The 27,731-nt window shown below is 56.3% G+C and overlaps 1 protein-coding gene across 4 annotated transcripts; it reads right to left on the bottom strand.

The window, feature by feature from the left end:
- Positions 1-239: 239 nt before the first annotated feature.
- PLCB2 (phospholipase C beta 2) lies at positions 240-23,743 on the bottom strand. 4 transcript variants are annotated; one of them, XM_014847347.3, is made up of 32 exons: positions 23,334-23,743; positions 19,930-20,007; positions 19,274-19,342; positions 18,500-18,640; positions 18,284-18,363; positions 18,145-18,198; positions 17,963-18,038; positions 15,070-15,170; positions 14,744-14,910; positions 14,507-14,653; positions 14,173-14,330; positions 13,814-13,896; positions 13,458-13,542; positions 12,693-12,855; positions 12,450-12,553; positions 12,222-12,318; positions 11,081-11,165; positions 10,819-10,943; positions 10,144-10,298; positions 9,463-9,627; positions 8,774-8,873; positions 8,113-8,217; positions 7,856-7,950; positions 7,642-7,717; positions 7,351-7,395; positions 7,022-7,247; positions 6,774-6,942; positions 6,582-6,658; positions 6,394-6,489; positions 5,827-5,884; positions 5,102-5,188; positions 240-4,737 (listed from the first exon to the last, which is right to left on the bottom strand). In XM_014847347.3, exons 1-32 carry the CDS (start codon positions 23,415-23,417, stop codon positions 4,534-4,536), a joined length of 3,555 nt encoding a protein of 1,184 aa, XP_014702833.1. In that variant the 5' UTR covers positions 23,418-23,743; the 3' UTR covers positions 240-4,533. The 4 variants fall into 4 exon arrangements, with proteins under 4 accessions (XP_014702833.1, XP_070359700.1, XP_014702834.1 ...); XM_070503599.1 differs by lacking the exons at positions 240-4,737; positions 5,102-5,188 and having other exon boundaries at positions 5,842-5,924; XM_014847348.3 differs by lacking the exons at positions 240-4,737; positions 5,102-5,188; positions 5,827-5,884; ... (4 more) ...; positions 7,351-7,395; positions 7,642-7,717 and having other exon boundaries at positions 7,856-7,975.
- Positions 23,744-27,731: the final 3,988 nt, after the last annotated feature.

The raw sequence follows: 27,731 nt of genomic DNA, 5'->3' as shown, positions 1-27,731 counted from the left end.
ACTAGCTGACCCCTTCGGAGAGGAAGGACGAGAAAAGAGCTCGATTCAATAGGGTGTGGAAAAACCACTGCATCTCACGTTCCTCTGGCCGGCTGCACGCCCCTGGGGGCGGCTGGGGGCCGGGGCCGGGGGGAGGGGGGCGCAGGCCTTGAAGGAGGGGAGTCAGGGCGCCTCAGAGCCGCAGGGAGGTGGGAGGGTGAGTAGGGTTGGAATGGATATTTGCAAAGTGCGAAGTGAATCAGGTACAACTACAGAATTTACTGAGACTTTTCATGAGCCAGGTATTATGTTCCCAGCTGTGGGCAACACAGAAGCAGAAGTTCCATTCTGGATGGAAGAGACCTCTGCTCTCCAGCAGGACGACAAGCCCAGGACAAAGAAGTGGAGGTTATCAGCTGAGGGCTGAATGCCTCTGGTAAATGCAAAACCGAGACAGTCCTTAGAGGAAAAGATGGAGTCGTGGGGAGCGGAGGGCTCTGGGGTCTTCTGAGGATAGGGTTTCTGAGATGGTCTTCAAGGATGTGTGCGACCTGGCTGCTAAGAAATAAGGAAGACATTCCAGAAGGGGTTACTGAGGCAAGGGCATGGAAGCAGGAAAAACACCTTTAGGGGACAGTGTTGAGCGCTGCTTTAAAGGGTCCTTTCCTATGAAAGACAGGGAATTAAGGGAAGAATAAAGGTGTCCTCTACCTGGGCAGAGCAGTGACAAGAAGCTTTGCAGCAGAGGCTGCCTGGGGAAAGGTATGGGGTGAAGAGAAGTCAGCCTCTGGGAACAAGCCAGTGGGCCCAGGAGGGTAAGTGGCAAAGTTGGCACCTGGTCATGCACCCTGGGCTTCTTGCCTCTCTCCAGGCTCCAGGGAAGTCCCCGGGGCATCCAGGGCCCAGCCAGGGAGCAGGGGCTCCACTTCCGCCTGTCTTGGGGGAAGCATGTGACGTGTACCTGCACACACTGGGAAGCCCCCCTTTTGTCTTTTTGCATTTTTTAATCCCCCTGCTCAGGACTCTGCCAGTTTTCTCTCACAGCGTCATAGAAAGGGCACAGTATTTGACATCAGAGTTAAGTCCCAGCTTGGAGGCATTTACTAGCAGAGTGGCTACAGGCCTGCAGATTCTCATCTGCAAAATGAAGCCGATAATACTAGCCCTGCCTGCTTCACACAAGAGCAAGCTAGAGAGTTGGGGGGGGGAAGCCGCACAGTGATCCCGAAAGCAGGAAGCCCAATCCCCCCAAGACCTGGGGACACCTCCTGAGGTGTCGCCCAGGGCCAGGTATAGTCTCTCCGACCCCAGTAAGGATGCAAGAATGCTCTCCCTATTTACTCAGATAGCAGAAGAAAGGCTTTTCTTTCCTTCATGACTCAATTCCCCTTTTCTGCAGCATGAAATTGCTTCTTTCCCTTTTTCTCTGTTTCCAGAGGAAGGGGAAGGGGGCCCCCTGGAACCTATGTGTGGCAGGCCAGTCCGACAAGCCAGGCAGTGACACCCCCTAGATGGAAGAGAGAAGCAGGAGGAAACTGGAATGGGCACCTCTTTGGTCCTAAAGAGCCATTTCCCCTCCTCCTTGAGACAAGTCTGCCTCATTTACGGCCTTGTTCTGCGGTGGATGGAGACAGCTCCAGGGAAGCAGAGGAGCTGGGGGAGGTCCCCGTCAGGGCATCGCCCTGGCCTGGCAGAGAGCACCAAGCCAGGTACTCTTTGCAAGGAGCAGCTGCTTCCATTTGCCCCAGCTGGCATGGCCAACCCAGCCAGGCCTGTAGTGGGATGGGGGGGTGGTGCCAGGTCTCAGGCCCTGGAGCCTTTGCTCTGACTTGCCTGTGGGCTCAGTATGTTCTGAACAGAAAAGAAATAGCAAAGCTGAAAAAAAGCTGAGACTTTGCTGCAGAGCGCAGAGGCACCAACAGCCGGAATTAGAAGCTGTCGTTTAGGGAGCTGAAGGCTGACAGGAGATGGAGCCTGGCAGCCAGGGGGCAGGCAGGCCCTCCGCACGCCCCTCCTCTCCCACCTGCGGAGCCTCTCCCCCTACCGGCCCCAGGCTGGCAAAAGGGCTTCCTCCCAGAGGCGAGTCAGGTCTGCAGTCTGTCACCCTGTCTGCAGCTGCCCCCCCTTCCAGGTCCCCTCTTTCTTCAAGTGTCACCAGCCCCCTCAACCTGTCACGTTGCACCAGCTCAGCAGGGTTGGGCCTGGTGGCACGTGGCTGGGAGATCCAGAGAGCTGAGGTGGGGGAGGTGCAGGGGGCGGGGTGAGTCAGCAGGGGACTCTGGTATCTGAATCAGCAGTGGAATTGGAAAGGGGGTAGGGACCCTTTATGCAAAAGGTGAAACTGAGGCATGATGGGTGGATAGGGAACCTTGCCCCAGCCCCATAGATACGCAGCAGGAATGGAACCCAGCTGCCCTTCACCTGCCCCAGAGCCCTGAGGGAGGATATCATTTCCTCTGGCATCACCTGCAGCCAGAGATTAATTCAACTCCAGGGCCCAGAGACGATGCCGTTTCCCCAGGGGCCACCTTGCCCTTTTTCCAGAGGACAGAAAGCAGGGAGCTGGGTATCTTGACCTGGCCTCAGGGGAATCCCCCAGCCTGCTTTGCAGAAGCCTCTCCAGGAGGCAGGATTGCATCCCCTTCCCCATTCCTGGCTTCCCAGCTCCAGACTGGGGGCTCAGAGACTCTGCCCAGCCTGGCTGAGGCGCAGGAAAGGCAGTCTCCTTCCCCTGACCAGTCATTGGCAAAAGCTGGGGGCTGCCCGGTGGGCCCTATTAGGCACGGGCTCTGGCTTAGGCCCCCATGCCCAGGTCAGGGAGTTCCTCTACCCTGGATCCTCATCCTTCCCTGGTTCTACCCCTGGGTTGGGGGGAAGATGAGGCTGCTGAGTGCCTAGCTGGACGGTTGAAGACAGGGCACTGCCCTGGGGTGGAGGTGTCTCACCCTCAGCTGTATCCAGCGTGTATGCAGGCTGGTCAATGACAGGCCTTACTCCTAGGAATGAGCACGCCCCCTAGCCTCACCCTGCAGCCAGGGACTGCTAGGTTCCCAGAGGTAGGCCCCCAGAGGGATGGGGGTGGTTCCTGTTTATTTTCCAAAGGCACAGGTGCTCACGGCTAATGGCATTTGCCATAAATGTCTGATGGGAAAACAACCTCTTCCCAGAATCAACCCCGTCCTGCCTCTCCCAAGCCAGTGCCTGTCCCCATTTGGGATTTGGAACCATGTCATAGGTGCAGAGAATGGCTGCCCAGAAGCCCCTCTACAGCAAGTGTTGGGGTCAACCATGACTGCCATAGGGGCCTGAGAATCTGACCACTCTGCGTGCCTAAAAGGGCCCAGGAAGCCTGAAGTTTTGTGACTCCCCAAGAGGGTGGGGGCCACCTTTGCATGAGTCTCTTCTGCTCCAGCCCTGAGGGTGGAGACTAGGAAGAGCTACATCTGGGTGGGGAGTGGAAAAGAGGGATGACATCATTTTCCAGTGGTTGTGGCATCAGGGCCACAGAAGGGGAAGTGAATCCTTGTTAAGCCCAGAGGCAGGGCCATTCCACTGGGCTCCGGAAGGGACCTCACCCCAGCGTTCAGCTCTCAAGGGTTTTCTCCCCCAGCCTGCTTCATTTCAGGGGCATTTCTTTGTAGAACAGAGGCCAGGCTTAGGCAGGAAATATCGGAACAGGACTCTTTAGTAGGAGTAAGGAGAAAAATAAATAAACCTTATGAAGTCAGGAGAGAAAATGATGCTGACCTTGATGCGGGGGTACATACTAGGAAGTACCCCGTCCAAGCCTAGGAAAAGGGGTGAGCCAGGCTCTGGGTGGGAGAGTACCCAAAAGGCCATGCTTCTCCCCTCACCACCAGCCACAGCCCCAGTCATCTCATCAGCCTGAGGGCCAGACAGCTGAGGCAGCTTTTCCGTGTCAGCCTCCCATCCCCCACAGGCAGGAGGCGAGGGAAGGGGCTTCAGCTGGGATCCTGGGAGCCACGGTCCCCATGGAGCCTGCAGGTAGTGGTAGGCTCCGTATCCAGGAGCTGACCATCTCTGGCAGGCCTGAGATGGGACCTAGAAGCCTGGTGAGCCGCCACTTTATGGCAAGGAGGTTTGGAGTTTGGTCCTGCTTGAACTACAGGTGCTAGAGTGGAGGTTCCAGGTGGCCAGGCCTAACCCTCCAGGTTTGGAAACTGAGTCCAGAGTGGGGTACCACTAGCTGCACACTAGGAAAGGCAGAACGGGGCCAGAACCCCATTTCCAGCCTCCCAGTCCATATTCATTTGCCCTCAAGCAATATGTGACACTGAATCAGAAGTGAAGGAGAAGGATGAGGAGCAGGGAGTCAGCTTGGAGAGGACCTCTAGGCCCCAGATGGACCCCTGCCTGGTCGTAGCTCCTTCCTGCCTCCTCCTTTAGCCCTGCTGTTGAGGAAGGGGCACCAGCATCCAAGGGACCCCAGCTTCCCACAGCCTTAGAGTACTGGGGCTTTCCTCCTGGGGGGATGGAGCCACGTCCCAGACACAGGAGAACGTCCTTGCAGAATGTCCCAGCAGGATGAGGGCATCAGAGGCGGCTCTCCTCGGTATCTGCCTCTGTTGTAAGTGGGTCCTGCTCACACAGCTCCCCGGAGGCCCCACAGGGCCTCTCAGGCTTGTCCTCTGCCTCTGAGGGGAAACAGGCCCTGAGGCAGCCTCTCACCGACTCCTTCATCTTGGCCTCCAGGCCCTTCATCCTGGTCTCATACTCTGCCAGCGCCTCTTGCTGGAACTGCGGGGAGAGCAAGGACCACCGCCTGGCTCAGGAGGGGCCACCTGCCCACTCTCCCTCCCCTGGACAGTGGAACAAGGAGATGCCCGGTCTGTTCAGAGCTCCAGAAGACTAGGAGGCAGGGTGGGTAGTGGAGCCCCGCAGGGAGTCTCTGAGGAGACAGTGTGCCAACCAAGCAGGGATCTGCAGAGCTGCCTCATTTGAAAGGGCCTCAGGACCCCATGGGAACCAGAGCCTGTGACCCACTGGTGAGGGGTGAGTCCCCCTCCCGCAACCTTCAGACTGGCAGCTCCCTGGACCTGGGCCCCTTTACACCCTCGAGTTAGGCCAAGTCTGCTGGGGACCAGGGTAGAGTCCCTGTCACCTTCTTTTCCATCTCCCGGATCTGTTCCAGGCAGGCTGCCTGCTTCTCCTCCAGCTTCTCCTGGTCCCTCTCCAGGTTCTCTGACATCTGGGTGGGAGCAAGAGGCCAGGAATCAGGACAGCACAGACAGGTAGCCTGGGCGGGATTCCAGCTACAATCCCGGTTAACAAGCTCTAAGACTTTGGACAAATTCCTTAACCTTTGAGCAGCTTTTTTAAATTTGTGAAACGAGGCTAAGAGCACTGGCTTGCTGGATTGGCAAGGATTACACAAGACGGTTCACATGCAGCACCTGGCTTAGCGCCTGCATAAGGTCAAAACGCAGTGGATGGCAGCTCTGTTACTGTTGTTAATAATCCCCAGGGGAGCTTCAGCTCTGTTCTCAGCAGGGCTTTCCTTCCTCTTCTGACTCCTTGGAGGCTCAGGAAGCCCCCTCACTCCCTCTTCCCCACCCACCCCAATCTCATCCTCCTCTAGCCAGCTAGCCCATATCGTTTCCATCCAGGGCAGCTGGCCAGAAGAGACCCCTTTAGGCTGGCATCCCAACCACCGCCTAGGGGCTCCCCATCTCCTGCGCTGCCTCCTCCCATCCCTAGCTGCACTGGGATGCTCTGGCCAATGCATCTCCTAAGGGTAAGGTAAAGGCCTGGGGCCACCTCTTCTCTCCTATGGAGAGAGGGAGGGAGTGTGTGTGTGTGTTTGGGAAGGACACAGCCCTTACACACCTGCTTGATGACCTGCACCACCTCCTGGATGTGGGAGTTGTTAACCTCTCTCTTCAACCTGTTGGGGTGATCAGAGTTTCAGAGAGAACAGGAGACCCCTGGGAAGAGTTGGATGAGATAAAGACTCCTCAAGGCGTAGGCAAAATGAGAAATATGCTATCGGGGCAGGAGTCAGCCAGAGGGGTAGGCATGGGGACCCAAGGAGCGTCTGAGGGGCCACTGAGCCCCGGGCCCTCTGATGGAAAGGATTCCTCTCTGAAACGCACTGTCCTTCAAGGCATGCATGGGAAAGCACAGGTGGGAAGCAGGTGTTCCAGGGTGTCACCTGCCTCTTTGCATGCTTGATTTTCTGTTAAATTCTCCTCTCTGCTCAGATAGTGTTGGCATGTGTTTTGCCTAAGGAGGACACTCTGATCAGAGGTGACACAAGTGAGATTAACTTTCAAGAGCCAGGGGACAGGTGCATCTCTGGGAAGCAAGTCAGGATCCCCTTGTAGGGAGGCCCCTTCCTACTTGCAGCAGTTCCTGCTCAGTGCTGCAGCCCTGGGCCTCCCCTCTGGGGCTCACCTCTCCTGGGCCATCTTGTCCGTGGTGATCTTGATCATGGCCTGGATCCGTTCCAGCCTCCTGGCCTCCAGCTTTTTCTTCATCTCTTTGATGTCACTGCAGACAGAAAGGCATCAGGGCAATGTTTTGCTGAGCCTAAGCCCTCCCGGGAGATGAGAGAGTCAGGCGGGGGTGGGAGGCAGTCGTACATCTCTGAGGTCTCCTTGAGGGTCTTCAGCTCTGCCGCATGTTTCTCTCTGGCCAGCTCCATCATCTTGGCGATTTGCTGCGGGGAGAGGAAGGATGGGTTTAGAAGGCAGTCCTTGGTCGTGCGGGGGTGGGTTAGGGGATGGGTTAGGGGTTGGTTGCGTTGTGTTTCCTCCCCTCCCCCACCCTGGCACCTCAGCCACGTGCTGCTCTTTGCGCTTCAGGATGCAATCGTAGTGCTCCTCGCCCAGCTGCAGCAGCTCCAACTCCAGCCTGTCCCGCAGCTCTTGCACGTGCGCGTCCTCACCTTCGGGGACCTCGCCCGGGGCGGCCCCGGTGGGCTCCTCTCCACCTAGCAGGCTCCTGAGGAAGCCACGGGGGACAGGCCCTGAGCCCTGGGCCGCCCGTGCCCCGGAGGGCCGAGCGCCGCCGCCGCCCTTACCTCTTCTTGCGGGAGCCCTTGCCCGGGCCGAGCCTGCGGCCCGTGCAGCCGCCCCCCGCGCCCGGCGACCCGAGCCCGGCCCGCTGCACCGCGCCCCTCTGCAACAGCTCCTCCCAGCGCCGCACGCCGCGCCGCTCCAGCTCCCGAAGCTCCTTCTCGTGCCGCCGCTGCAGCTTCGCGAAGCCCTTCAGCTCCCGCAGCTCGTCCAGGCTGACGGTCCGTGGCTCTGCGGGGGCCGAGGTGAGGCGTGCCACCGCCCAAGAGCTCCCAGGAGCCCTGGACTCGCCCCAGGCGCGTCCCCAAGATCCCTCGGACTCAGCAGAACTTACCTGCAGCTTCTTTCGTGACCTCCTCCCTGGCCCTGGCCCCAGCTCCTGCAAGAGCCACAGGACGGGCTCTCAGGGGCCTGGGCGCCCCTTGGCTCCGCTGGGCTCCTCCTTGCCCCCAGGGGTGGCAGTAAGGGCCCCCGCAGCGCACTCTCCCAGCGCTGAGGCTTCAGATGCAGTTGTTCCCTCCCCTGGTCAAAGTCTTAGTTTTTTGAAAGAGCTGGGATGTGCCTATGGGTGCGGCCAGAGAGGTCGAGCCCCTTCCAATAGGTAGGAGGACCCAGCAGTGCATACCTGCTGACCCATTGCTCGTTAGGGCCAGTGCCCCGTTGACCTGGCTGGGAACTGGATTCGCAGGCAGGAAGGGCTTCTGTGCAGGGAGAGCGGGTTGGGAAGGTGGCTCCAACAGCTCTCTATCTCTGAGGCGGGGACTCCGCCCCCTCCCTCATCCTCCCACTTGAGGGCAAAGTTCCTGGGGGTCCCTAGCAAGGGACCAGGCAACACAGACCTCAGGCAGACCTCCCATGGCTTCCTTGAGCTTCACAGACTTCTTATCTTGGGCATTAAAGAACTTGATGGGATTGGCGAGGGCCACGGTGAGATCTGGGTGCACAGAGGCATCACGGGCCTGGTATGGAGATATACCTGGAAGCCTCCCCCACCCTCATCCCAGGATACCCTGTCCTCCCCACTTTGGAGGCTGGCTTGCGGAAGAGGGAGGGCAATGGACAGCCTGGGGCTCCCAGCATGCCAGGGGCCTCCTACCTGCCCAGGTGTCAGGTACATAGTCCTTCATCTCCAGGAAGACAAAGAGTGCAGGCATGGTGAGGGGCATGTTGCTCTCACTGTGCAGGCATAGATGGTGGTATCCTGTTGGGCATGATGGGGTGGGCAGTAAGCCAGAGCCCGTTGCCTCCCAGCACTGCACAGGAGCAGCCCAGTACTCCAGACTTCTGGCTTCAGAGTCAGAGAGGCCAGATCTGAGTCTGGTCCTGCACCTGCCTGGCTGTGTGAACTTGGGCAGGTTACTTTAAATCTCTGAGACTTTCCTCAGTTGTGAAATGGGGAGAATAGTGTCTACCTCATGTGGTTATTGTTAGGATTAAGTGAGAATGTGTTATAAGCCCTTAACTCATTTTAAATGCCCAGTAAGTGTCAGCTACTTGGGAAACTGCCCCAGTAGTTCTAGGAAATTACAGACAATCTGTTAGGTGGGCCTCTGTCACCCACCCACCCCCGCCCCGCCCCGCCCCATCCGTTTCTTGTAGAGGTCCTACTCCTGCCACACTCCTTAGGGCTGATAACATAAGAGGGTTAGGTAAGGTCTCAGGGCCACCTCCCTAAAGCTGCCCTCCACCCCCCGCCCCCAGGACAGGCTCCTGATGCTGGCCTGCTGGGAAGAGCAAAGAAGGACCCCTATCCTTACCAGAATTCAGAGCATTGATGGGGATGATGCGGTGTCCAAGAAACTTGTTGCCTTCCTCCATCACAGCCACCCTGAGGGAGGCCAGCTCCGGCATCAAGATCTACGGAGAGTTCAGGACAAGACAAACTGGGGACGGGAGAGGGCGGCCACACTGCCCCCACCACCACCTCCGCGGGCTCCAGAAGTCTTAGGGTCAGTGTAAGAACATGACAGATGCTCCCAGATTTGGCGAGGACAGAGGGCACACGCGAGGCCACACACAGAGCCATCCTCACAGTTCAGGCCGTGGCTGGTCTCACACAGGGCAGAGGGCTGGATAAAGAGCCCAGGGCTTTGGGATCCTGGTGCAGATGGCCCTTGGGAGCTTCGCCAGTGAGTATCCAATGGGGGCAAAAGACCCCCATGATTCCATGGGACCCCGCACCGTGGTCTGGGAGTTCACATTTCTGCCTCTAGTCCCAACATAAACACGCATGCGCGCACACACATGCACACACAGACAAATCCTGCCCACCAAGTAAATTTCTGTCAACTTGGCTTTTGGACTCTTGAAACTCAGAGGGCACAGGGTGAGGGTGTGGAGAGGAGGGGGATCAAGGAAGTCCCTTTACTTCCTCTTTTCTATAAGTAGAAGCCAAGAAGTAGAGACAGACTCCAACCCCTACCCTGCCCTAGCCACCCCCCCAAACCTTCTCAAAGACAAAGGGCTCCTCCTTCCAGACAGGATTGATGGAGTTGGTACTGGGTGACAGTTTGGTGCGATAGCGCCTCTTGGGGTCCCCAGGAAGGCCAAACAGCTCCACTTCCACATAGGTGCGCACACTGCGTTCTGACAGGAACTGCCCAGAGATCACCTGAGGGTGGGGGCCCATGGGAGGCCGGCATCAGCTCCCCCGCCCAGGCTCTCCCCAGCACCTGGGACCTCCAGCTCCTCTAGCTGAAACACCCATTCTAGGGTACTGTGAAGAGCCTCATTCAGCTCTGGCCACTGAGGGCTACAGCTGAGCTCCGTGACCAGTGTGCTTCCAGCATTCAGGGAAGAGGTGTGGGCCTCCCCACCTCCCACCCAGGCAAGGAAGGAATAGCACCCTCCCCCAGGGCCTGGGGCTCCTGCTGCCCTACTCTGCCCACTCTTCTCCCCTCCCCCACCCCAACCTCAGCCCTTCCCCTTGGTTTCCATGGGGACCAAGAGGCAGCCTCCAGTGCTGAGGAGGAGGCAGTTTCCAAGGCAACTTGCTATGCACAAACTGGCTGGGGCTGAAGTTTTCAGAATATCGGGGGAGGGGTTTGGGAATGGAGGAATGGGGCCCTTGTGTCTTTCTCCTCAAGACCCCAGCCCTCCCGGCCACCTGTCCGCCTCAGGGCCTTGCCGTAATGGAAAGAGTGGTGGCCACCACCACGTCGATGCCATCCACAGAGAAAGGGTTGAACTGCTTGTCCTGCCGGCGCATGAACTCATGCTTGAGGAGGTAGCCACTCTGGCCATTGAACTCAAACAGCGCCATGTTCTGCTGCATGGGCAGGTCTGGGGGGGCAAGGGCACTCAGTGAGCAAAGCCTGGCCCTGTGTCTGCACCCACTCTCTATTTCCACATTTCCCAGCCTTTCCTGTCTTGTGAATGGGGAGGTTGGGCAGACCGTGAGGATGAGGGTTGCTCATGTCCCTGCCTGGTTCCTTAGGGTGTCTCATCATTCAGGAAGAGTCCACGACCTGGAGTCAGCAGGAGCAAAGCACCACCAGACTTCAGGCTCATAGTGGGAGATGAGGCCAGTGGAGCAGGTGGTCCCACAGTCCCTCTCAGGCACAGCAGCCAGAACCCATGCCAGCACCCTGGCATCTTCACGTCCATACTCGTCTACATGCAATCCTATAGGCATGAGCTAATGCATTTATACCCCTAAACGCTCACAAACCTGCATGTGCTCCCAGAGCCTAAACAAACACCGGGACACCTTGGTCTGTTCTAAAGACCCCCACAGTGATGGAGTGAAGGTAGGAGGGCAGGGGGCAAGGGAAGGTTCTTAGAGGCCTGGGAGTGCCCTCACCCATCGTCTGGAAGTTGAGGGCGACCATCTGACAACCAGCATTCCAGAACATCTGGGGCATGTAGTTGGAGGAGTCCATGCGGGTGCCCTTGGGGTAAATGCGGCTCATCTGGCGCTTGTTGTAGCTGCCCCAGAGTATAGGAGGTCGGCCGAGGCTGCATGCACCAGGAGGACCCAATAGCCCCCCTGCGAGCCTGTCCCCAGGCCTTCCCCATCTCTCCATCCCAACCAGGGCCCCTGGCTATTGAGGCCTCAAGGATACTCCACAAACTGTACGGGGGCCTTGGAGAGCAGGTCATAAGCCTTGAGCTCTGTGAAGGAGGAGATGACATAACTTTGGTTCTTCTCTGTAGAGGAGAGAAAGGAGAAAGGGAGTCCATGTCAGGCTGGCCCCTCCCTCAGTCCTGCTGTCCCCTCTGGGACAGCTCCCTCCAGCACAAAGATCCCTCCAACCTAGCATTTCCACTGAGCCCTGAGGTTTAGGGGGGCCCACCCCAGCAGGGGGCGCATGCAGATCTATGTGGATAACTGTGCACTGGGGGTAAAGGGTATATGTAGTGGATATGCACCGGGATGGGGTGTGTGCCACAGTCCTGGAGAGTGGGGGCACAGAGAGTGTGTGGAACCTGCTAGGAGGAGCCCAGGGGGTCAGGAACATGCTGTGATGTGCAGAGAGTGACGTGGGCAAGCTATGACTGAACATGAGCCGGGGGCAGGGGGCACGAGGTGAGAGATACACACCAAGGACAGTACATGCCATGGGTGGGCACAGGTGGGGGTGCAGGCTATGGGGCCAGGGATGAAGAGGCAACATTGCAGAGGTATACACTGTGCACAAGCATACACACAAAGAGGTGTTCATGTTGTGGACACACACAGAGGGTGAGAGGACTGCCCTGTGCGTATGCATGGAGAAGATGAAGGCAAACAGCATAGCAGTGCACAGAAAGGGAGGGGTACGAGGGAAAGATGTGCACTGGCTGGTTTTCTCTGCCTTCCACCCCCTCCCAGGAGCTCTCATGCCCTGGGGCCGGGGCTTCTGAGCTTGGGAGTCACAGAACCTGCAGGAGGCTGCAGGAGCCCCAGGCCAGCCAGGATGAGGTGGCCTGTCATAAGTGAACTGCCTGTCATGGACACATTCCAGAGCATTCTGCTTGGTGCCAAGTTCCTCAGTTCAGTGCCGGGAAACTGGGAGCCACTGCCACTTCAGTATGCCCTTTGCCTGACTCCTCTGCTGGGTATTTATAGACAGAGCCCTGAGTCCAAGGAAGGGGGAGACCGCCCCCCTTCTCCCACCCGTCAAGCTGCTCTGGTGTCAAGACACACTTCTTAAGGGCTTTCTCCTGAATCTAGCCTAACTTCTAGCTTACCCACACCCCCAGTCCTACCCCATGCTAACTCACGGGCAGAAAACTCAAAGGAAATGAACTTGGTAGGCTGGATATAATTGACAAGGCTGGACATCTCCTCGTAAGCTGTCACCTCTAGGCCCGCTGTACCCTAGGGAGGAGAAAGGAGGGTGGGGAAGAGGAGGACAGTACAGAGCCTAGGGATGTGGCCCCACACACCGCCCCCCACCCCGGGAAGCTCTACAGTGGAGACACAAGGGCCTTGGGGCTGTCCCTACTCACCTCATCTGACTGCATCTTCTTCATCTCTTCTTCGTCCAGGCTTCCTGACTCTTCCTCCTCTTCCACCTCCTCCTCCAGCTCAGTCCCTTCCTCACCAGCCCACACTGCCACACACAGTGCTGTGAGCACTGGGGCAGGGGGGCCCCACACCAGCCCGGCTCCCTGGCACATCCCCTCCAGGTCCAGCCCCTCTCCCATTCCAGATGCCCCACTGCCATCCCCACTCTTCCCAGAATGACTCACCTGTGTCCTCACCCACAGGATCACTGGGTGGGGGTCTGCCCTCAGCCTCCCCATCCAGCTCCTTGCTGGGGTCTGCTGGGCCGGAAAACAGGTTTTTCTTGTTCTTGATGAGGATCTTGCCACGGAGATCCTCAGGGCTGGGCAGGGGGATGCCTGGTTTTAACTGTGGGAGAGGAGAGAGTGTCAGCACCATCTCCTCACCTTCACAGTGTAGCCTAAGTGCCTTCATACCAAACCACGCTCTATCTGCCCCCTGCCTGCTTCTCCAGCCTAGCCTCTCACCAACCTCCCCTTGTGCACTAAACCCCTGCCTGACCCAGCGTATCCCAGTTCCTCAGACAATGATGTTCTCTCTCACCTATGCCACCTGCCTAGAACCCTTTCCCACTCTCACCAAGACAGATCCAGTTTCTCCCTCAGGTTTCAGCTTAGCCATCACTTCCTCCAGGAAGCCTTCCCTGATCCCCAAGACCAGATTAGGACTCTCCTCCCATAGCAACCACTGGTTGTAATGGTCTGGTTACTTGTCTGTCTCCCCACGAGGGGGTAAGCAACCTGAGGGCTGCGACTGCATCTTTGTCACTAATGTCCCCCTGCAGTCTAGCACAGTGCCGGACACGTGGCAGCTGGTAGGATCCCAGCCTCATGATCCTCCCAAATGAACCCCAGCATCCTCTGAGAATATCTGCCTCCTTAACCAGGCCTCCACCCTGCCCCAGGGTCCCAGCCCCAAGGCCCAGATGCCCCACGGCAGAGTCTACTCACTGGGAACTTTTCCAGGGGCTCTGTGAGCAGCATGTCCCCAAACATCGTCCGGCAGTACTCAGCCATCTTGGCCTGTTGGCGAGGTCTGCAGGGAGCAGAAGTAGGGTGGGGCTCAGCAGCTCTGCTCCAACCCTTTGTCCATCCTTTTGTGCCCTCTGATGACCCAGATCAGGGGCCTAGGAGGTTGGGGAGGCAGGGACACAGGCAAGAGAGCCTGGGGTCCCACAGAGATTGTGTTGAGACATGGTAGAGAGCTGCAGGGCATGGCTGGAGGCTAGGGTAAGTTGGGGGGAGGGCAGCTGTGCAGGAGACGGGGACAGAGTAGAGAAGGTAGCTGAATGGGCCTGGATACGCACGAGTCCACGTGGTTTTCAAATGACAGGATGACAGGGTAGGCGGAGGTCTTAAAGGCACTTTCTGCAATAGCTTCAATTGCCTCCTGGAGGAGAAAGGCACTCAGTGTAGATGGGGTCAGGGCTCCAGGCTTCTCCTCCGCCAATGGCACCCTCCTCCACCCCCCAGTTTCAATACACACATACAGCTGGAGGGCCACTGTTGGCCCCCTGTCTCCTCTGGTCCTCTCTAGTCCCCACACTGGTCCAAGGCCTCCCAGCCATTCCTCCTTTCTAGTTTCACTCCCTACAGCCCCAGAAAGCTTGGGGCCCAGGCCCGTCCCTAGTGCCCCTGCCACCAGCCTCCACACACTGAGGCTCACCTTGAAATAGATGTCTGTGGTCATGGTGAAGCCATGGGTGATAATGGGCTCCTCGTCGGGGGTCTTCCCCTTCCAGCAGTCCAGCTCCACACAGCGGCAGCCAGCCAGCAGCACCTGGCGGTACATCTCAGCCGAGGAAAGGCCTGAGAACTGACCGGCTGAGGTCGAGGGAGGGGGCAGGTCAGGGGCTTCACGCAAGGGCAGTCAGCTCTTCCCACCCACTCCATCATAGTCTGTCCTCTTGGCAGCCCGCGGGCAACCCCAGCGGGAGATTCAAGGAACAGGAGCAGCCCCCATAAAAGGAGAGGTCAGCAATAGAGTTCTCAGGGCCCACCTGTCAGGTAGGTGTTGTGTGAGGAATTGATGAAGTAATGATTGAGTGGCTGTGTCATGTCATGGTGGAGCAGCAGCTTGTCCTGGACCAGCAAACTGTTCTCCGGCCCACAGAGAAACCACACCATGCCTTCAGGTGACAACTGGCCTGGGAGACAGGGGATTGCTGTCAGGGCCGCAGCCCAGCTGCTGGGGCAGGACAGGCCCGTGGAGGGTGAGGGGTTCCCTTCATCCTCACCCCTCTGCACGTTGATGCCACTGGGCTCGTACTTGTCGATGAGGCCTTGCACCTGGTCAGGCCGAGCTGGCGGGAACAGCAAGGAGTTGAGGCGGGGATCCCGCTGTTTCTGGTTGATGAATTTGGCCAGGTGCTCCTTGGTCATGTAGGGTTTGGCCTTGGCATGGCTGCAGGCCAGAGAGAGGAGCACAGGCCTATATTCCCTGGGCTGGGGTTGGGGCTCAAACAACCCCCTTCTCCAGTGAAGCCACCTAATTGCCAGCATGGTGGATGGAAATTGCAGCCATGACCTTGTCCCCCTGCCCAGCCCAGCCCAAGAAGCTCACTAGGAAGTGAAGATCTCATCTATTTCTGGCCGAGGACAGAGGCTCATGAGGAAACTCTTGTAGACGGATTCCGGGAAGTCCTCAGGATTGATGGCGTCATTCTGGGGGGATAGAGAGTCACCCGAACACTCCTGCCATCACCTTCTCAGCGTTAAGAACCACAAACCAGGCCCAGCCCTGCACAAGGGGGCCTGGTCAGAGGGAGGGCCCAGGGAGAGCCTCAAGAACACCCCAAGCACCCACTTTTCACGGCCCTGGTTGCTGAGCAGAGAGCATGCTTAGCTGGTTTGCTTTGCCCCTGAATCCGGACAACAGCCAGTCTCTTGGCTGGGGCTGGATCATAACAAAGAATGACCAGAACCGGGAGAAAAGAGGTCAGAAGTAAATGGGGCTGCTTGCCAGAGCAGTGGGCTATCTTTTTCTTTTTTAAGTGGAGGATAAATTTTCAAAAAGAAGCATTTTGAATACAAACAACGCACCTAACAACAGAGCCCCAAGAAGCGTGAAGCAAAAACTGAAAAGATTGAAGAGAGAAATAGACAATTTAATAATAATAGTTGGAGACACCAAAAAGTACGGGGAACAAGAACAAAAAAGATAAATTGGAGTTCATCCAAATTAAAAACTGTCGTGCTTTGAAAGACACCATGAAGAAAGTGAAAAGACAACCCAAAGAATGAGAGAAAATATTTGCAAATCAGATATCCAATAAAGGATAACTTAACAGGAAAATGACAACCCAATTGAAAGATGGGCAATGGATTTGAATAGACATTTCTCCAAAGAAGGTATGCAAATAACCAATGAGCACATGAAAAGATGCTCGATAACATTAGTTATTACAGAAATGCAAATCAGAACCATGAGATACTGCTTCACAGGATGATTAAAATAAGAAAAAGACAGACAATAACAAGTGTTGGTGAGAATATGGAGAAACTGGAACTCTCATACAATGCTGGTGGCATGGTAAATGGTGTAGTGACTTGGCAAAACAGTTTGGCAGGTCCTCAAAATGTTAAATGTAGAGTTACCATATGACCCAATGATTCCACCCCTAGGTATATACCCAAGAGAACTGAAAACATATGTCCAGACAAAATCGTGTACACGAATGTTCATAGCAGTGTTATTCACAACAGCCAAAAAGAGGAAACAACCCAAATGTCCATCAACTGACAAACAGATAAGCAAAATGTGGCATATCCACGCGATGGAATATTATTCAGCAATAAAAAGGAATTAAATACTGATACAAGCTATGACATGGATGAACCTTGAAAACATTATGCTAAGTGAATGAAGCCTGACATCAAAGATCATATATTGCATCGTTCCATTTACACGAAATGTCCAGAAGAGGCAAATCTATATAAATAGAAATAGAAAGTAGATTAGTGGCATTCAGGGATTCTGTGCCTTTGCATTCCATCCCAGAAGAAGCCACGGACTGTCTTCCAAGATCATACAGAAAGGCTGACATCTATCTTAGTTTGGAGCAGAGGGTCTCAGTGGGAGAGCTAGACGGGATCTCCCTAAGACTGGCTCTCGGACTTCTCAGCTGCAAGCAAAGGCTGGTCAGTGGCCCCTACTGGGACACAAGGAGAGCTGATAAACAAGGATGCTTAGCCAAGGTGGGAGCTCAGGAGCCAGGAGAAAAGGAGGGTGAATGTGTGCTGACAGCAGCAAGCAGTGCTGGCTGTAGGGCCCTCAGCAGGAGCCCATTCCCACCCTCTGTCCAACCCCATGCTTGCGTCCCCTGTGACTGACTGCACCAAGGGCTTGGCAGCAATGGAGAGCTGTGACAGTGGGGGAAGTATTCCTCCCGGGATTCAGGTGAACATGTGCTCAATGAGGTCTTAGTTTTATTTGTTTATAATGTTCCAAATTCCTACCAGGAGAAAAGACTCTGTGAGGTTCATGTGGTGCCCTACACAAAGGCACTGGCCGAGGGGGTCGGGGGCTGAGATCCTCTCTCATGGCCAGGCATGAACCCTGGTCAGGGCTGCATCTGCCCAGAGGGCTCCTTTTTGTAATTCACATAAGGCATCTCATGGGGTGAGCCCACATATAACTTGTAATAAAACATTAATCAACTAAAAAGAAAGAAAAAATGTTTTCCGTGTCGTGCTGAAGTCTGTGTCCTGACAGCTTTCACCCTTGGTTCTGTTCCTCTCCCTCCCCCGCTGCAAAACTAGTCTCTGCAGCCTTCAGCTCCCTGCAGACTGCCTCCCCGTCTTGCCAGCCTTGCCTCACTCTTCCAGGCTGAAAACATCCACTTTCTTTTTTTTTCTTTAATTTTTTTTTTTGAGGAAGATTAACCCTGAGCTAACATCTGCCGCCAATCCTCCTCTTTTTTGCAGAGAAAGACTGGCCCTGAGCTAACATCCATGCCCATCTTCCTCTACTTTATATGTGGGACTCCTACCACAGTATGGCTTGACAAGCGGTGCATAAGACCGCGCCTGGGATTCAAACCTGCGAACCCTGGGCTACCAAAGCAGAACGTGCAAATTTAACTACTGCACCACCAGGCTTGCGCCTGAAACCATCCACTTTCAACTTCCATTCCAAGGCTAGATGAGAAGGCACCCACCCCGCTGCTTGCCCTGGACACTGACCACTGCCCCACCACCACCAAGGGTAGGGGGTACGGACCAACCTGCTCTGAACTCAGCACCTCGCCCCCCTTGTCCTGGTTCTGTCTCTGTGCCTGGTGTCAGAAACCAGTGGCTCCAGGGTTAACTGGCATTTCGGGCTGTTGGCCAGGACTGTGCTGTCATTCCTGCCCTCCTCACCCTGCACCAGGCCTGGGTAAGTTGCCCTCTGGTTGTAGCCAGCTCAGGTGAGAAGGAGAATGCTGAGGTGGGCTGGGGACGGGGGAACCACTCACCTTGCCTTTTGGGAGGTGGCAGGCACTGAGGGCAGCTTCCACCCGCTTGCGGTCAGCAGGAAACATCTGGAAAAGACTGAAGGAGCAGAGAAAGGCACCAGACAAGGAGAGGGGTCAGGCCTGGAGAGGGAAGGCTCTGGGGAGCTGGAGAGAAGTGCAGGGAGGGAGTAGAGGAAACTCACTTCTTCACAGGAATCTTCCCTTCCAAGTTGAGCTGCATCTGGAGCTTGACCAGGCTGGTGGGGCAGAAAGCAGCCTGTCAACGCCCCAAGGCTGGCACCCTTAGCCCCACACGCTAGGGCCAGGGAGGCAGGCACTCACATCTTGTCCAGGAAGGTGCTGCGGGGGGCATTGGCCGTCAGCGGGTGCTTGACCAGAGCCAGTACATCTTCAGCCCAGTCCTGCAGGCCCCAAGAGCACAGCAGTCAGGCCCCTGACCGCGAAGGTGCCCCCACCACCCCGTGGCCCAGGCCTGTCTCTCAGGAAGACCAGGCTATCTCAGTGCCAAGCTCCAGGCCAGGCACCCCCAGTGCGCACCTTGCCCACGTTCTCCTTGTAGGAGACGAAGTTGTGGAAGGTGAGGTCCACCATGTCGGGTCCGGACACCACAGTGAGTGTCTTCAGCAGGAAGTTATTGTCAGGAAAGTCCATGTTGAAGACATCCCGGAGCTTCTGGCTCTGCAGCAAGTGGTGACATGGTTAGGATCGGAGGTGTGCCCCCATCCCTGCCCACTGTGGCTCTCCCTGTCCCTCCCTCTCAGCTACTTGAACTGTGGCCCCCTGGGGCAGAATCCCATCCCCATCTTAACAGCCACAGGCCTCAGCACCTTCCTATCCCTGACTCCAGGGGCTGGGACGGTGAGGCAGAGGCCCATAGGAAGAGATTTACCAAGGCCATGGGGCCTGGGAGTCCTGCGTATTTGGTTTGTCATTTTTCATTTGAAGATAGCTACTTAGCTCCCAGTGTCAGAAAATCCTACTTCCCATCAATGCCTTCCTGCAATTTTCCTACCAGCATTAGGCAAATATAGGCAAACCGATCAGGGAGTGTGGGGTACAAGCAAACCTCCCAGAAAGCCTGGGGTGCTCCAGGGGCAGGAGCTAGCTGTGCAACATCTCTGCTCGCTGTGCCCTAGGACTGAAGCCCCAGCAAGCCCGGGAGCAGCCCTGCCCCCTCCTTGGCCCAGGCAGCCTTCCCCTTGCTCCAGAGACCAGGCTCCCCACCCCTCTCACCCCCGCCCCGGAAGGGACTCCTGCTCCAGCCCCGTGGAGCTGGTGGCCATGCTGAGCCTGGGCTGCTACTGGGCCCACCTTGGGTATCTTGGCAAACTTCCCAAAGCGGGTGTCCCGGATGCTGGTGATATCCAGAAACTCCATCTCCTGGAGGGGAGGGAGGGATATGACACAAAAGTCAGGTCAGGAACGAAGAGCAGGGAGGAGGGGGCTTCCATACCCCCTCACGTCTTGGCCAATTGTCCTGTCTTGATGCCAAGACTGTGTGGGGTCGCCCGGACCCCAACATTCCCCTCCCAACGATCAGGTTCTCCCTATGCATGGTGACCCTCCTCCCTTCCTCTCATCCGTTCCTTCCCTGGCCACTCAAGTTACCCCGGAGCTGCAACTGCGTCCTGCAGGCAGCCCTCCACCATCCGGACTCTCCCCAGGCTCCGCCTCCCTTCCTCCCGAGAACCAGCCTTCAGCAGCGGCTCATTTTCATTTCTCTCTCGCTCTCTCTCCAAGGCAGGCTAAGGCTGGAGCATCTGGGCCCAAGGCAGCCACGGTTGGAGTGACTGCATCCTCCCTTCCAAAGCAAATAGCCCCGCCCACAGGAGATCCCCCAGAGTCCCCCTTCCAAGTCATTCTATACTCCACGCCTCTACCCCCCTGCACCCCCACATAGTCAAGAGGTTGCTTTGACTCAATGGATCAGCAGGAGCTCAGGTTCCCAGTAGGTATGGCCGCCTCACCTTACTCTGATACGTCCAGTATAAGTAATAGCCCTTGGGATCCACACGGAGGATAACCGGGGAGGCTGTTGTGGTTTCCTGCAGAGAGAAGGAGTCAGCTCCCAGCTCCGAGACTTCAGGCGAGGGTTTTGGAGCTCACCATCTCCCTAGGAGGTGGCAGCCCAGGTGGCCACAGGCATTTGCCTTTGTTCTCCAGAGCTAAGGGTTGGGCATAAACCTCTGAAGCTCTGAACAGGGGTGGAGAGGGGTAGAGGATTGGAGATGGCATTTCTGGAGTAGAAGAGGGTTTCCCCTCTAGACCCCAAACAGGGTCTTGGCCCAGACCTGCCCTGTGTTCAAGGGCCACAACTCAGCCGAAGGGGTAGAATGTCTCTCCCCATGCTACCCCCGGGAGCCTCAACACAGTGAGAGCCAAGAGCCCAACTCCTGTGCCTGCGTCCAAGGCCCGGCACAATCCAGCTGCAACCTGGCTTCCCGCGTGCCTGGGCCTCCCCTCCGTGGACAGCCCCCACCCCATCCATCGACTGTCCCATAGATGCTGTGTGTGCCCCCACCTCCAAGCCTAAGCAGCCACCCCTCCTCCACCTGAAATACCGTCAAGAAGCCTCACTTCTTCAGAAAAGCCTTTCCTGAAACATGCTGGGACAGCGGGGTGGGGGCTGGTTCTGAGACCCAGAAGCCCATCTGGGAAATCCCCCGGGGTTTGTGGATTCCCCGGAAAGGAGCCTGTCCTAGACCATGGGCTCTGTGCCCCGTGGTTGCTGAAGGAGCAAGTGAAGGATGAATGCACTCACCTCTAAGTTCCCACTCCACTCACAGAGCTCAGAGCTACCTTTTATTTTAACGGTCTTTGTATGAATCTATAACAAGATATTAAACCTGAAGTTTCCAAGAAGGCATGTCATTGCTGCACACCAAACCAAACCACATGCAGAATTTACAAAGGAAATGGCCCCAAGAAAGGTCCTCCGAAGAGGGGTGGTTAGAGGTGGCATGAAGACAACGCTTGTGAGGAGGCTAATTTTGGAGAAAGCTGCGTGGTGAGCTCCGTTTGCTTCCCACCCCAGGGGAGGGCTGGCTGCCTGACCCCTCACCTGCAGCCTAGTGTGGGCTTTCAGCTGCCCTTGGAGAGCTTCAGCCACCCCTGCAGTTGTGGAGCATAGCAGTCTGGGTGTGACTCCTGCCCAGGAAACCAAGCAGGTGACAGACGGGCTGACTGTTGGAGGCTGAGACACCAGGGTGCTAGACGAGCCAGAAACCCCAGAGACTAGTGGGGCAATGGACACGTGAGTATTTGCTGGGGTCCTGAGTGGGCCTCTGGGAGAGAGGGGCAGAGAGTCCAAAGCCACAGGCAGCTGAAGGTGGTAACTGGATTCGCAGGAGCTGGAGAGGTAGTTGTGTGACCTCCTGACACAGAGATGGCAGGAGGACCCTAAGAAAGAGAGCCCTGGCTCAGGGGGAGAATCCTCAAAACTGTGCACCAGAGGAAGAATAAGCCTTAACCTTCGGCCAAGCCCAGAGTGTGTGAGCCGGTTTCTGAGAGCACCTGTTCAGTTTAGAACTTTCATACCCCTTTCCCAGCCTGCACCCCGTCCCTTGCAGGCCTTGGAGGAGGAGCAGGGAATCCACCACAGGCCTTTCCAGGGGGCCTGCAGCCCACTGGAGGCTGTTCCCAGAGGGAAGAGGGCAGAAGGTGTCATTCTAAATTAAGGTTGGAGTTGAATTACAGCTAGTTTCTGAAATAAGACTGGGTTTTGCGAGGAAAAATGACCATACGGTTGTCTGTTCCCCAAGAGCAAATGGAATGTCCTGTGACTGGCTGAGTTTCTTTCCACAGGCAGGAGGAGAGCTTCTCCCACCAAATGCATTGTAAGGCGCTGTGGGAGACAAAATGAAGCCCAGAGTTCATTATGTTCTGGGTATCATGCTTCTTCAATGTGGCTTGACATACCCAGGTCATCTGCCAACCAGGCCCGAGGTGGCCTGGGGCAGAGGCCCGTCTCACAGGTGAATGCGCCCTGTGATTAGGCCTGAGAGATTCCTACTCTTGGAAGTCAGGATCCAGGATCGCGCAGGGTTCTGCCTTGGGGAGGGGAACGGGCAGCCAGGTATACAGGTGCTGGCTTGCAGAGAACGTCACAGAGCGTGTCCCCACCCCTAATGACCCCCTGCCCAGTCAGGTTACACACACTTCCCAGAGGAACTGAGAGAGGCCACTTCACTTTTCATTCTGAGCCACTTCCCTCATTCCACAGGCTCCTGGGACGTGCCACCACCATACTGCACAACCACACCACTCCTAGGAAAGCAGAAAGCTCCTCACCACAGCCCCCTCCCCATAGTCATGGCAACAAGATTACTCAATTTAGCTCAGCCCCGAAGGGCCAGAGCCCCAGGCTGCCTTAATTCACAGACTGAGAGCCCTCTTCATCTCACCTGCCTGGAGCATGAGCCAGCCCTAAGGGCCCTCTCCCCTCCCCACCAGAGCCTTCCTGTTCCCCTCCTGGGACCAGCCGGAACTGACTCTCACAGTGCGCCAGCCCAGCAGCCTCCCCTCCCTGAAGGAGGAGCCCCATATGGTTCTCCTCACCAGCCCAAGAGAATCCCTGGCCCACAGCAACACAACATTTTTAGGGTCTGGGAGGACCAGAGTCTGGGAAGCAGGCCCCGTTTGGGAAGGAGCAGACAGAGCGGAGACAGACATCTAGGGCAAAGAAGTGACTTCCCCCTTCCCCTGCAGACAGGCAGACGTCAGGCAGCCAGGCTGAGAGCAGCTAGCAGAAGCAGAAGTCAGTCCATTCCCTCCCAGGCCCCTGGGAGCAGAAGCCATCAGTTCTCACTTGGGGTCCAGGACCCTGTAGTGGCTGCCCCACAGAAGCCCAAGAGGGAGCAGGGCTTCCCTGGGCCAGGGCCAGGGCCAGATGGGGAAGGATGAAGGATTCCAGTCTGGGCATCCTGCTGGGGCAAGAGCAGGTGTCTGTGCTGGGTGTAGGGGCCTGGTACACCTCTGTTTCTGGCCCTGCCTCAGCTCTGGGGCGCACTTTCCTCCCACTAACGCTGAGACCCTAGAGCAGCAAACCCTGCTCTTCTTGGGGACTTTGGGGAGGACAGACCCAGACCCCAAAAAACATCCTCCTACGGCCACCCAGGCAGCTCACCCTCTTTTCACATCCAGACGCAGAGCCTTATCTCCCACAGCCCAGGGACAGGGACACATGCTGGGGGCACACATTCTCACCCCTAGGTTTGTTTATCCAGGCAGTTGTGACAGCTGCCTGGCCAAGCCATACCAGCGGCGCCTGGATCCTGGCAGACATAAACCAACCCACTCACCCTAGCAAAGCCCTTAGCAGTTCGGCCACCACCCCAGTTCCCCCGCAGCCCACGGCCCCGGCCCCACTCACATCGTCCCATTTGATGAAGCGCTCCCCTTGGCTTAGATAACTTTTCACCTTGCGGGGCAGCAGGACAGAGTTGAGCAGAGACATGGTACCAAGCGTCCCTCTTTGGAGAAGCTGCGCTGGCACAGGCTCGTAGGATGAGGGAAGGAAGGAGGGCAGGCAGGAGGGGAGCCAAGCTGGGCTCACATGGCACCCGCCCCAGTAGGTCCGGAAGTCTGGGTGCTCTTAGAGCCCACAGGTGGCAGTGGCTGGCTGCAGAGTTGAGTGCTTCGGCCAGAGGCCCATCTGCCTTTTAAATCAGCCTCCTCCCGCCTGCCTGCAGTGGGGGCTGTGGTCACTGCTCCTGTGTCTGCCCAGGCTGCCCTCCTTGAAGCCCCCGCCCTCACCCTGTGCCTCGTGCCTCAGCACTTCCTGCTCGGGGCTTCCTTCTCTGTGCTCTTCAGGACAGAGAGGAGGGTCATGCGGCCCGTCTCCTTGGAGCAGGGGCCTCTCGGTCCCAGGGGTAGTCCCGGTCAGATGCGGCTGGGGGACTGGAGAAGGAGCAATAGGGGGACCTGCTGGGGACACTGTTGCCCAGGCAGGGACTGAGGGGAGGGAGCAAGGAGCTCACCAGGGGAAGGGACCTCCATAGAGGTGGGGTCCAGAGCGCAGGGGTGTCTCCCAGAGGCTGGTGAGGCTGGGACCACCCTGGAGGTGGGAGCTGAGGGTGGGGCAGGGCCCAGCTGGGATTGAGTGTTTTGAATAAGCAAAGTTTGCTGAACACCCAGCTCCTCTTTCTCAATGCTTCCTCCCCATGAAAATGAGGTGCAAGTGAGGCAATCACGTCACTGCCGCACACTTAACTCTCTCCTGCTGGTCCTCTGCGCCTGGCCGAGGCCTGGAACCTCCACTGACCAGCCACCACTCCACACACAGCTGCCCTGAGCAACTCTTGGCCACCAGTCTCCACTGGACTCTCCTGACAGGCTTCTCTCCTCTGCTCTGTGCCCAGGGCCTGGGATGACAATACTTAGGGCAAGAGGGCTGCTGGCACTCTCCCTCAGAGAGGCCTCAGCTCTAGGTGCCTGCTCAGGGTGCGTGGCCCCAACACTGCCTGGGGCCAGGGAGCTCAGTCCCAGCCCAGCTCAGCTAGCCCACTTCCTCTTGCCCAACCTGCCCCTCTTATCTCTCTTCTTAATCCAGCTGGGGGAGCAGGGAGCTCTGCCCACTACTTCCTTCCCCTCTCAGGGCCTGGCTTTCTGCCCCAGGTCCCCCCATGGGCCTTTGTGCTACCCGCTGTGGGACGACTGTGAGACCTTCACCCAGGCCCTGGAACTGCCTCTGCTGCCAGTCTGGGGGCCCGTGGGGGCCGGAGCTAAGGGGATTCCTAGCACGAGAATAACCCCCAGAAAAGCAATTCTAAGATCATTAGGGTGGAGCCTGGAGCAAGGCCTGCCTGAGCCTGGAAAACAGCTGGGGACTCCTCCATGCTGCCACGCCCTCTCTGCTCCCTCTGCTCCCTCCAGGCTCTGCTGTCTCTCACCTCTCCTCCCCCATCCCTCCAGCCTTGGGCCCCTCTGGGGGCCTCTGCAGTTCCGATTCCCTCCCTGGGATCAGGTTCCCTCTCTGTCTCTTTGAATGGATTTTGCAAGGGAAATCCCTGCGGACCCCGCAAGCCCCTGCACCTGTCACCTGCAGCTGCCCTGGTCCCTCCCTCTCGTCAGCCTCATCAGCCCGGGGAGGGGAAGGTACAGGCTTCTCATTTCACCCGATGGGGGTGCCACAAGGAAGGCAGGCATTTCAGTGCTCCTTAGTCTGGTCCTTTCAGTCTCCGGCTCTAAAGGTTGAGGCTCTGAATCCACAGAATAAAGCCTCACCCACATTTACCCAGTGATGGCATCGCTGGGACCCAAGTCTTGAGACCCCCAACTGTAGCTTCAGTGGGGCCTGTACTCTCCTTCCCACATCCTGCAGAGCAATCCTCAGAATGCAGGAAATCCACGCCCTGGGGGAGCTGGGAAAAGCTTCAGGCAATGGGCTTTAAAAAAAAAAAATTCTGTTTTTAAAAATGTGAATTGACAAAGAAAAATACCGTATAAACAATGGTAGAGTGGATATGGAGAAAATCAGGAAGGTCACATGAAGACCAGGTATGCAAAACGGTGTCTGAGGGCTGAGCTGAGGGAAGGGCACCCCAGGCCGTCTGCCAATCTTACCCCCAGGGCAGGAGGTAGAAGGGCGAGGGTGCCCCCTGCTGGGCTCACTGGATAGCACGTGTCTCCTGCGGAAAGGCTGGGGATCCCGGAAAAGCAGACCCTCAGGGCTGTCACTGGTGAGTCTGTCTCGGTTGTGATTGGTAGTCGTGTTTGCTGGTGGGTTTAGCATGGGTGAGCTGCAGTGAGAGCTTAACATTCGACACGGTGCTGCCTCCCAGGGAGTTCCTGGGGGCCTGGAGCCCTGGAGGCAGGACCCAAATACACTCAATCGCTTGGCAGCTTCGTGCGGGGACCTCGTACTTTGATTTCTCAGCCTGTTCATCAGGGAAGTTTACCGGTGGAAGTGGAACTCAGATCTTCCGGTAACCCAGTAACCAGCCAAACAGGAGAAGTCAGATTAGGTAGATTTCTTATCTGATGCTATGACTTTCCTGATGTTCAAGAGCTCCGAGGCCTGTTGTGCATCTTGGGCCAATGGCTAGCTTACTTTTGGAATGAAGATGGCTCAGTCGTTGCATCCTCTGGTGTCTGTTTCCTAGTCTGACACAGAGAGCCACACTCAGTACTCTGTGACCCTGGCCACTTACCAGCTGGTTTATCTTATGATATTTAACCTTCCTGTGCCTCAACTTTCTCACTTGTAAAACGGGGATAAGAACACCTCCCAGAGATGTTGTAAGGATTTAATAATATACTGGATGTAAAGTATTAATACAGTGCCTGCACATGAGCTCAATAGTATTGATGTGGATTAAGGCTGCCCCAGGTAGAGAAGCCCAAGGTGACCTGGCCTACATGCCGAACTATATGACCTGGTGGATTTTTATGGTATGAATTGGGGCTGCCCCAGGGAGAGAAGCCCAGGGCATCCTCACCTACATGCCAATCTATATGACCAGATTCATATCTAAAGTTATATGACCGCACAATAACCAGACCTCATCTGCACTAAAATCATTTAATGACTTTTTACATCATCTTTTCTTTTTCCAGTAAAAATAAGTCACGTACCCATGCCTTATAAATTTAACCCTAACCCTCAACTCAGGGCAGCAGCAGGAGCTCTGACTGCCCATGGGTCCTGTCCCCATACAGCAGCAGCAACAGCTCTTCACTGCCCATGGGTCCTGTCCCTATGCTATTCTATTCTCTAAATAAAAGAGCACCACTGCCAGACCTTGAGAGTCCAAGAAATCTTTCTTTCGACTCCTCGGCTCACCGACCCCGCATCAGTATCATTATTATTATTATTATTTGTTAGCAGACACTGACAGAAAAAATGCAGTTTCTTATTATTACTTCTTCCTCAGTACATAAGCTATTCTTTCCACACCTTCACCAACTTGCTCTCTGGATCGTTGTGGTTTTTGTTTGTTTCAGCAGTTTGTGTGGATCGGGACTGGACCCGCATTCCCAGAGCAGGCGGAGTTAGGGGTGCTACTGGTTGTAGACTTGAAGCAGGCTGTCCCCCAAGTGGCCTGAACTCATGAAGTCATGAGCACAAGTGGTCAAATCCTGGACAAGTGCCATCCCCCTACCATGATTGCACCACCACAGTCCCCAGAGCTGATGAGGCCAGGGCAAGAGTGAGGACCAGGAGCTGTCCATCAGTCCAGGTGTATGTCCAGCTGTGGTTCCAGATCCAGCCACCCTGTGCGTACTGAGAGCTGAGTGTGAATGGAGGCAGGGACAAGGGTAGCAGGTGCTGAGATTCTAATCCCTTAGGGAGGAGAGGAGAGGCCATTGAGGAGTTCTCTGCAGGAGCCTAGGAGGAAGACATTGCCTGTCCTCCCGTGGCAAGCCCTTCTGGAGTCATCAAAGGAAATATCTGGGACTTAAGAGTGGAAAAGAATCAATCCTGTGTGTGTTTCCCTTTGAAGTGCCATTTTGGATCAAACTTACCTAGAGGTGTAGCTGAGGGAACACTGGATTCATCCTCAAGAAACCCAGATTTCAGTCTTAACCGGAGCAAAGGTGAGCTGTGTGATCTTGGCAAGTTAGCTGAGCTCTCTCATGTGTTAAGCTTTGGTCATTTCTAAGAATCCTTCCAGCTCTAAAAATCTCTCTCCTTCCAATCAGAAGGGCCAACTTGTCACTCTTATCTCCTGCCTTTCCTCTGAGAGATGACAAACCTAGAGATGAGAGGAAAGAACTGGCTCCTACCCCAACAGGGTGTTCTTGGACACATTAATCATCTTCTCTGCCT

This window comes from Equus asinus, chromosome 2 (genome assembly GCF_041296235.1).
Source record: "Equus asinus isolate D_3611 breed Donkey chromosome 2, EquAss-T2T_v2, whole genome shotgun sequence".
In the NCBI taxonomy this organism is placed as follows: domain Eukaryota; kingdom Metazoa; phylum Chordata; class Mammalia; order Perissodactyla; family Equidae; genus Equus; species Equus asinus.
The sequence above is the reverse complement of the archived record's forward strand: the minus strand, read 5'-3'. Positions and strand labels throughout refer to the sequence as shown.

What these genes read in the sequence shown, in the direction of transcription:
- PLCB2 (XM_014847347.3), bottom strand. Translation starts at nt 23,417, where the DNA reads ATGTCTCTGCTCAACTCTGTCCTGCTGCCCCGCAAGGTGAAAAGTTAT. An exon ending in TGTACCTGACACCTGGGCAG is followed by an intron (nt 7,951 to 8,112) that starts GTAGGAGGCCCC and finishes CTGTGCACCCAG; the next exon opens with ATCTCACCGTGGCCCTCGCC. An exon ending in CCATGGGAGGTCTGCCTGAG is followed by an intron (nt 7,718 to 7,855) that starts GTCTGTGTTGCC and finishes CTCCCTGCACAG; the next exon opens with AAGCCCTTCCTGCCTGCGAA.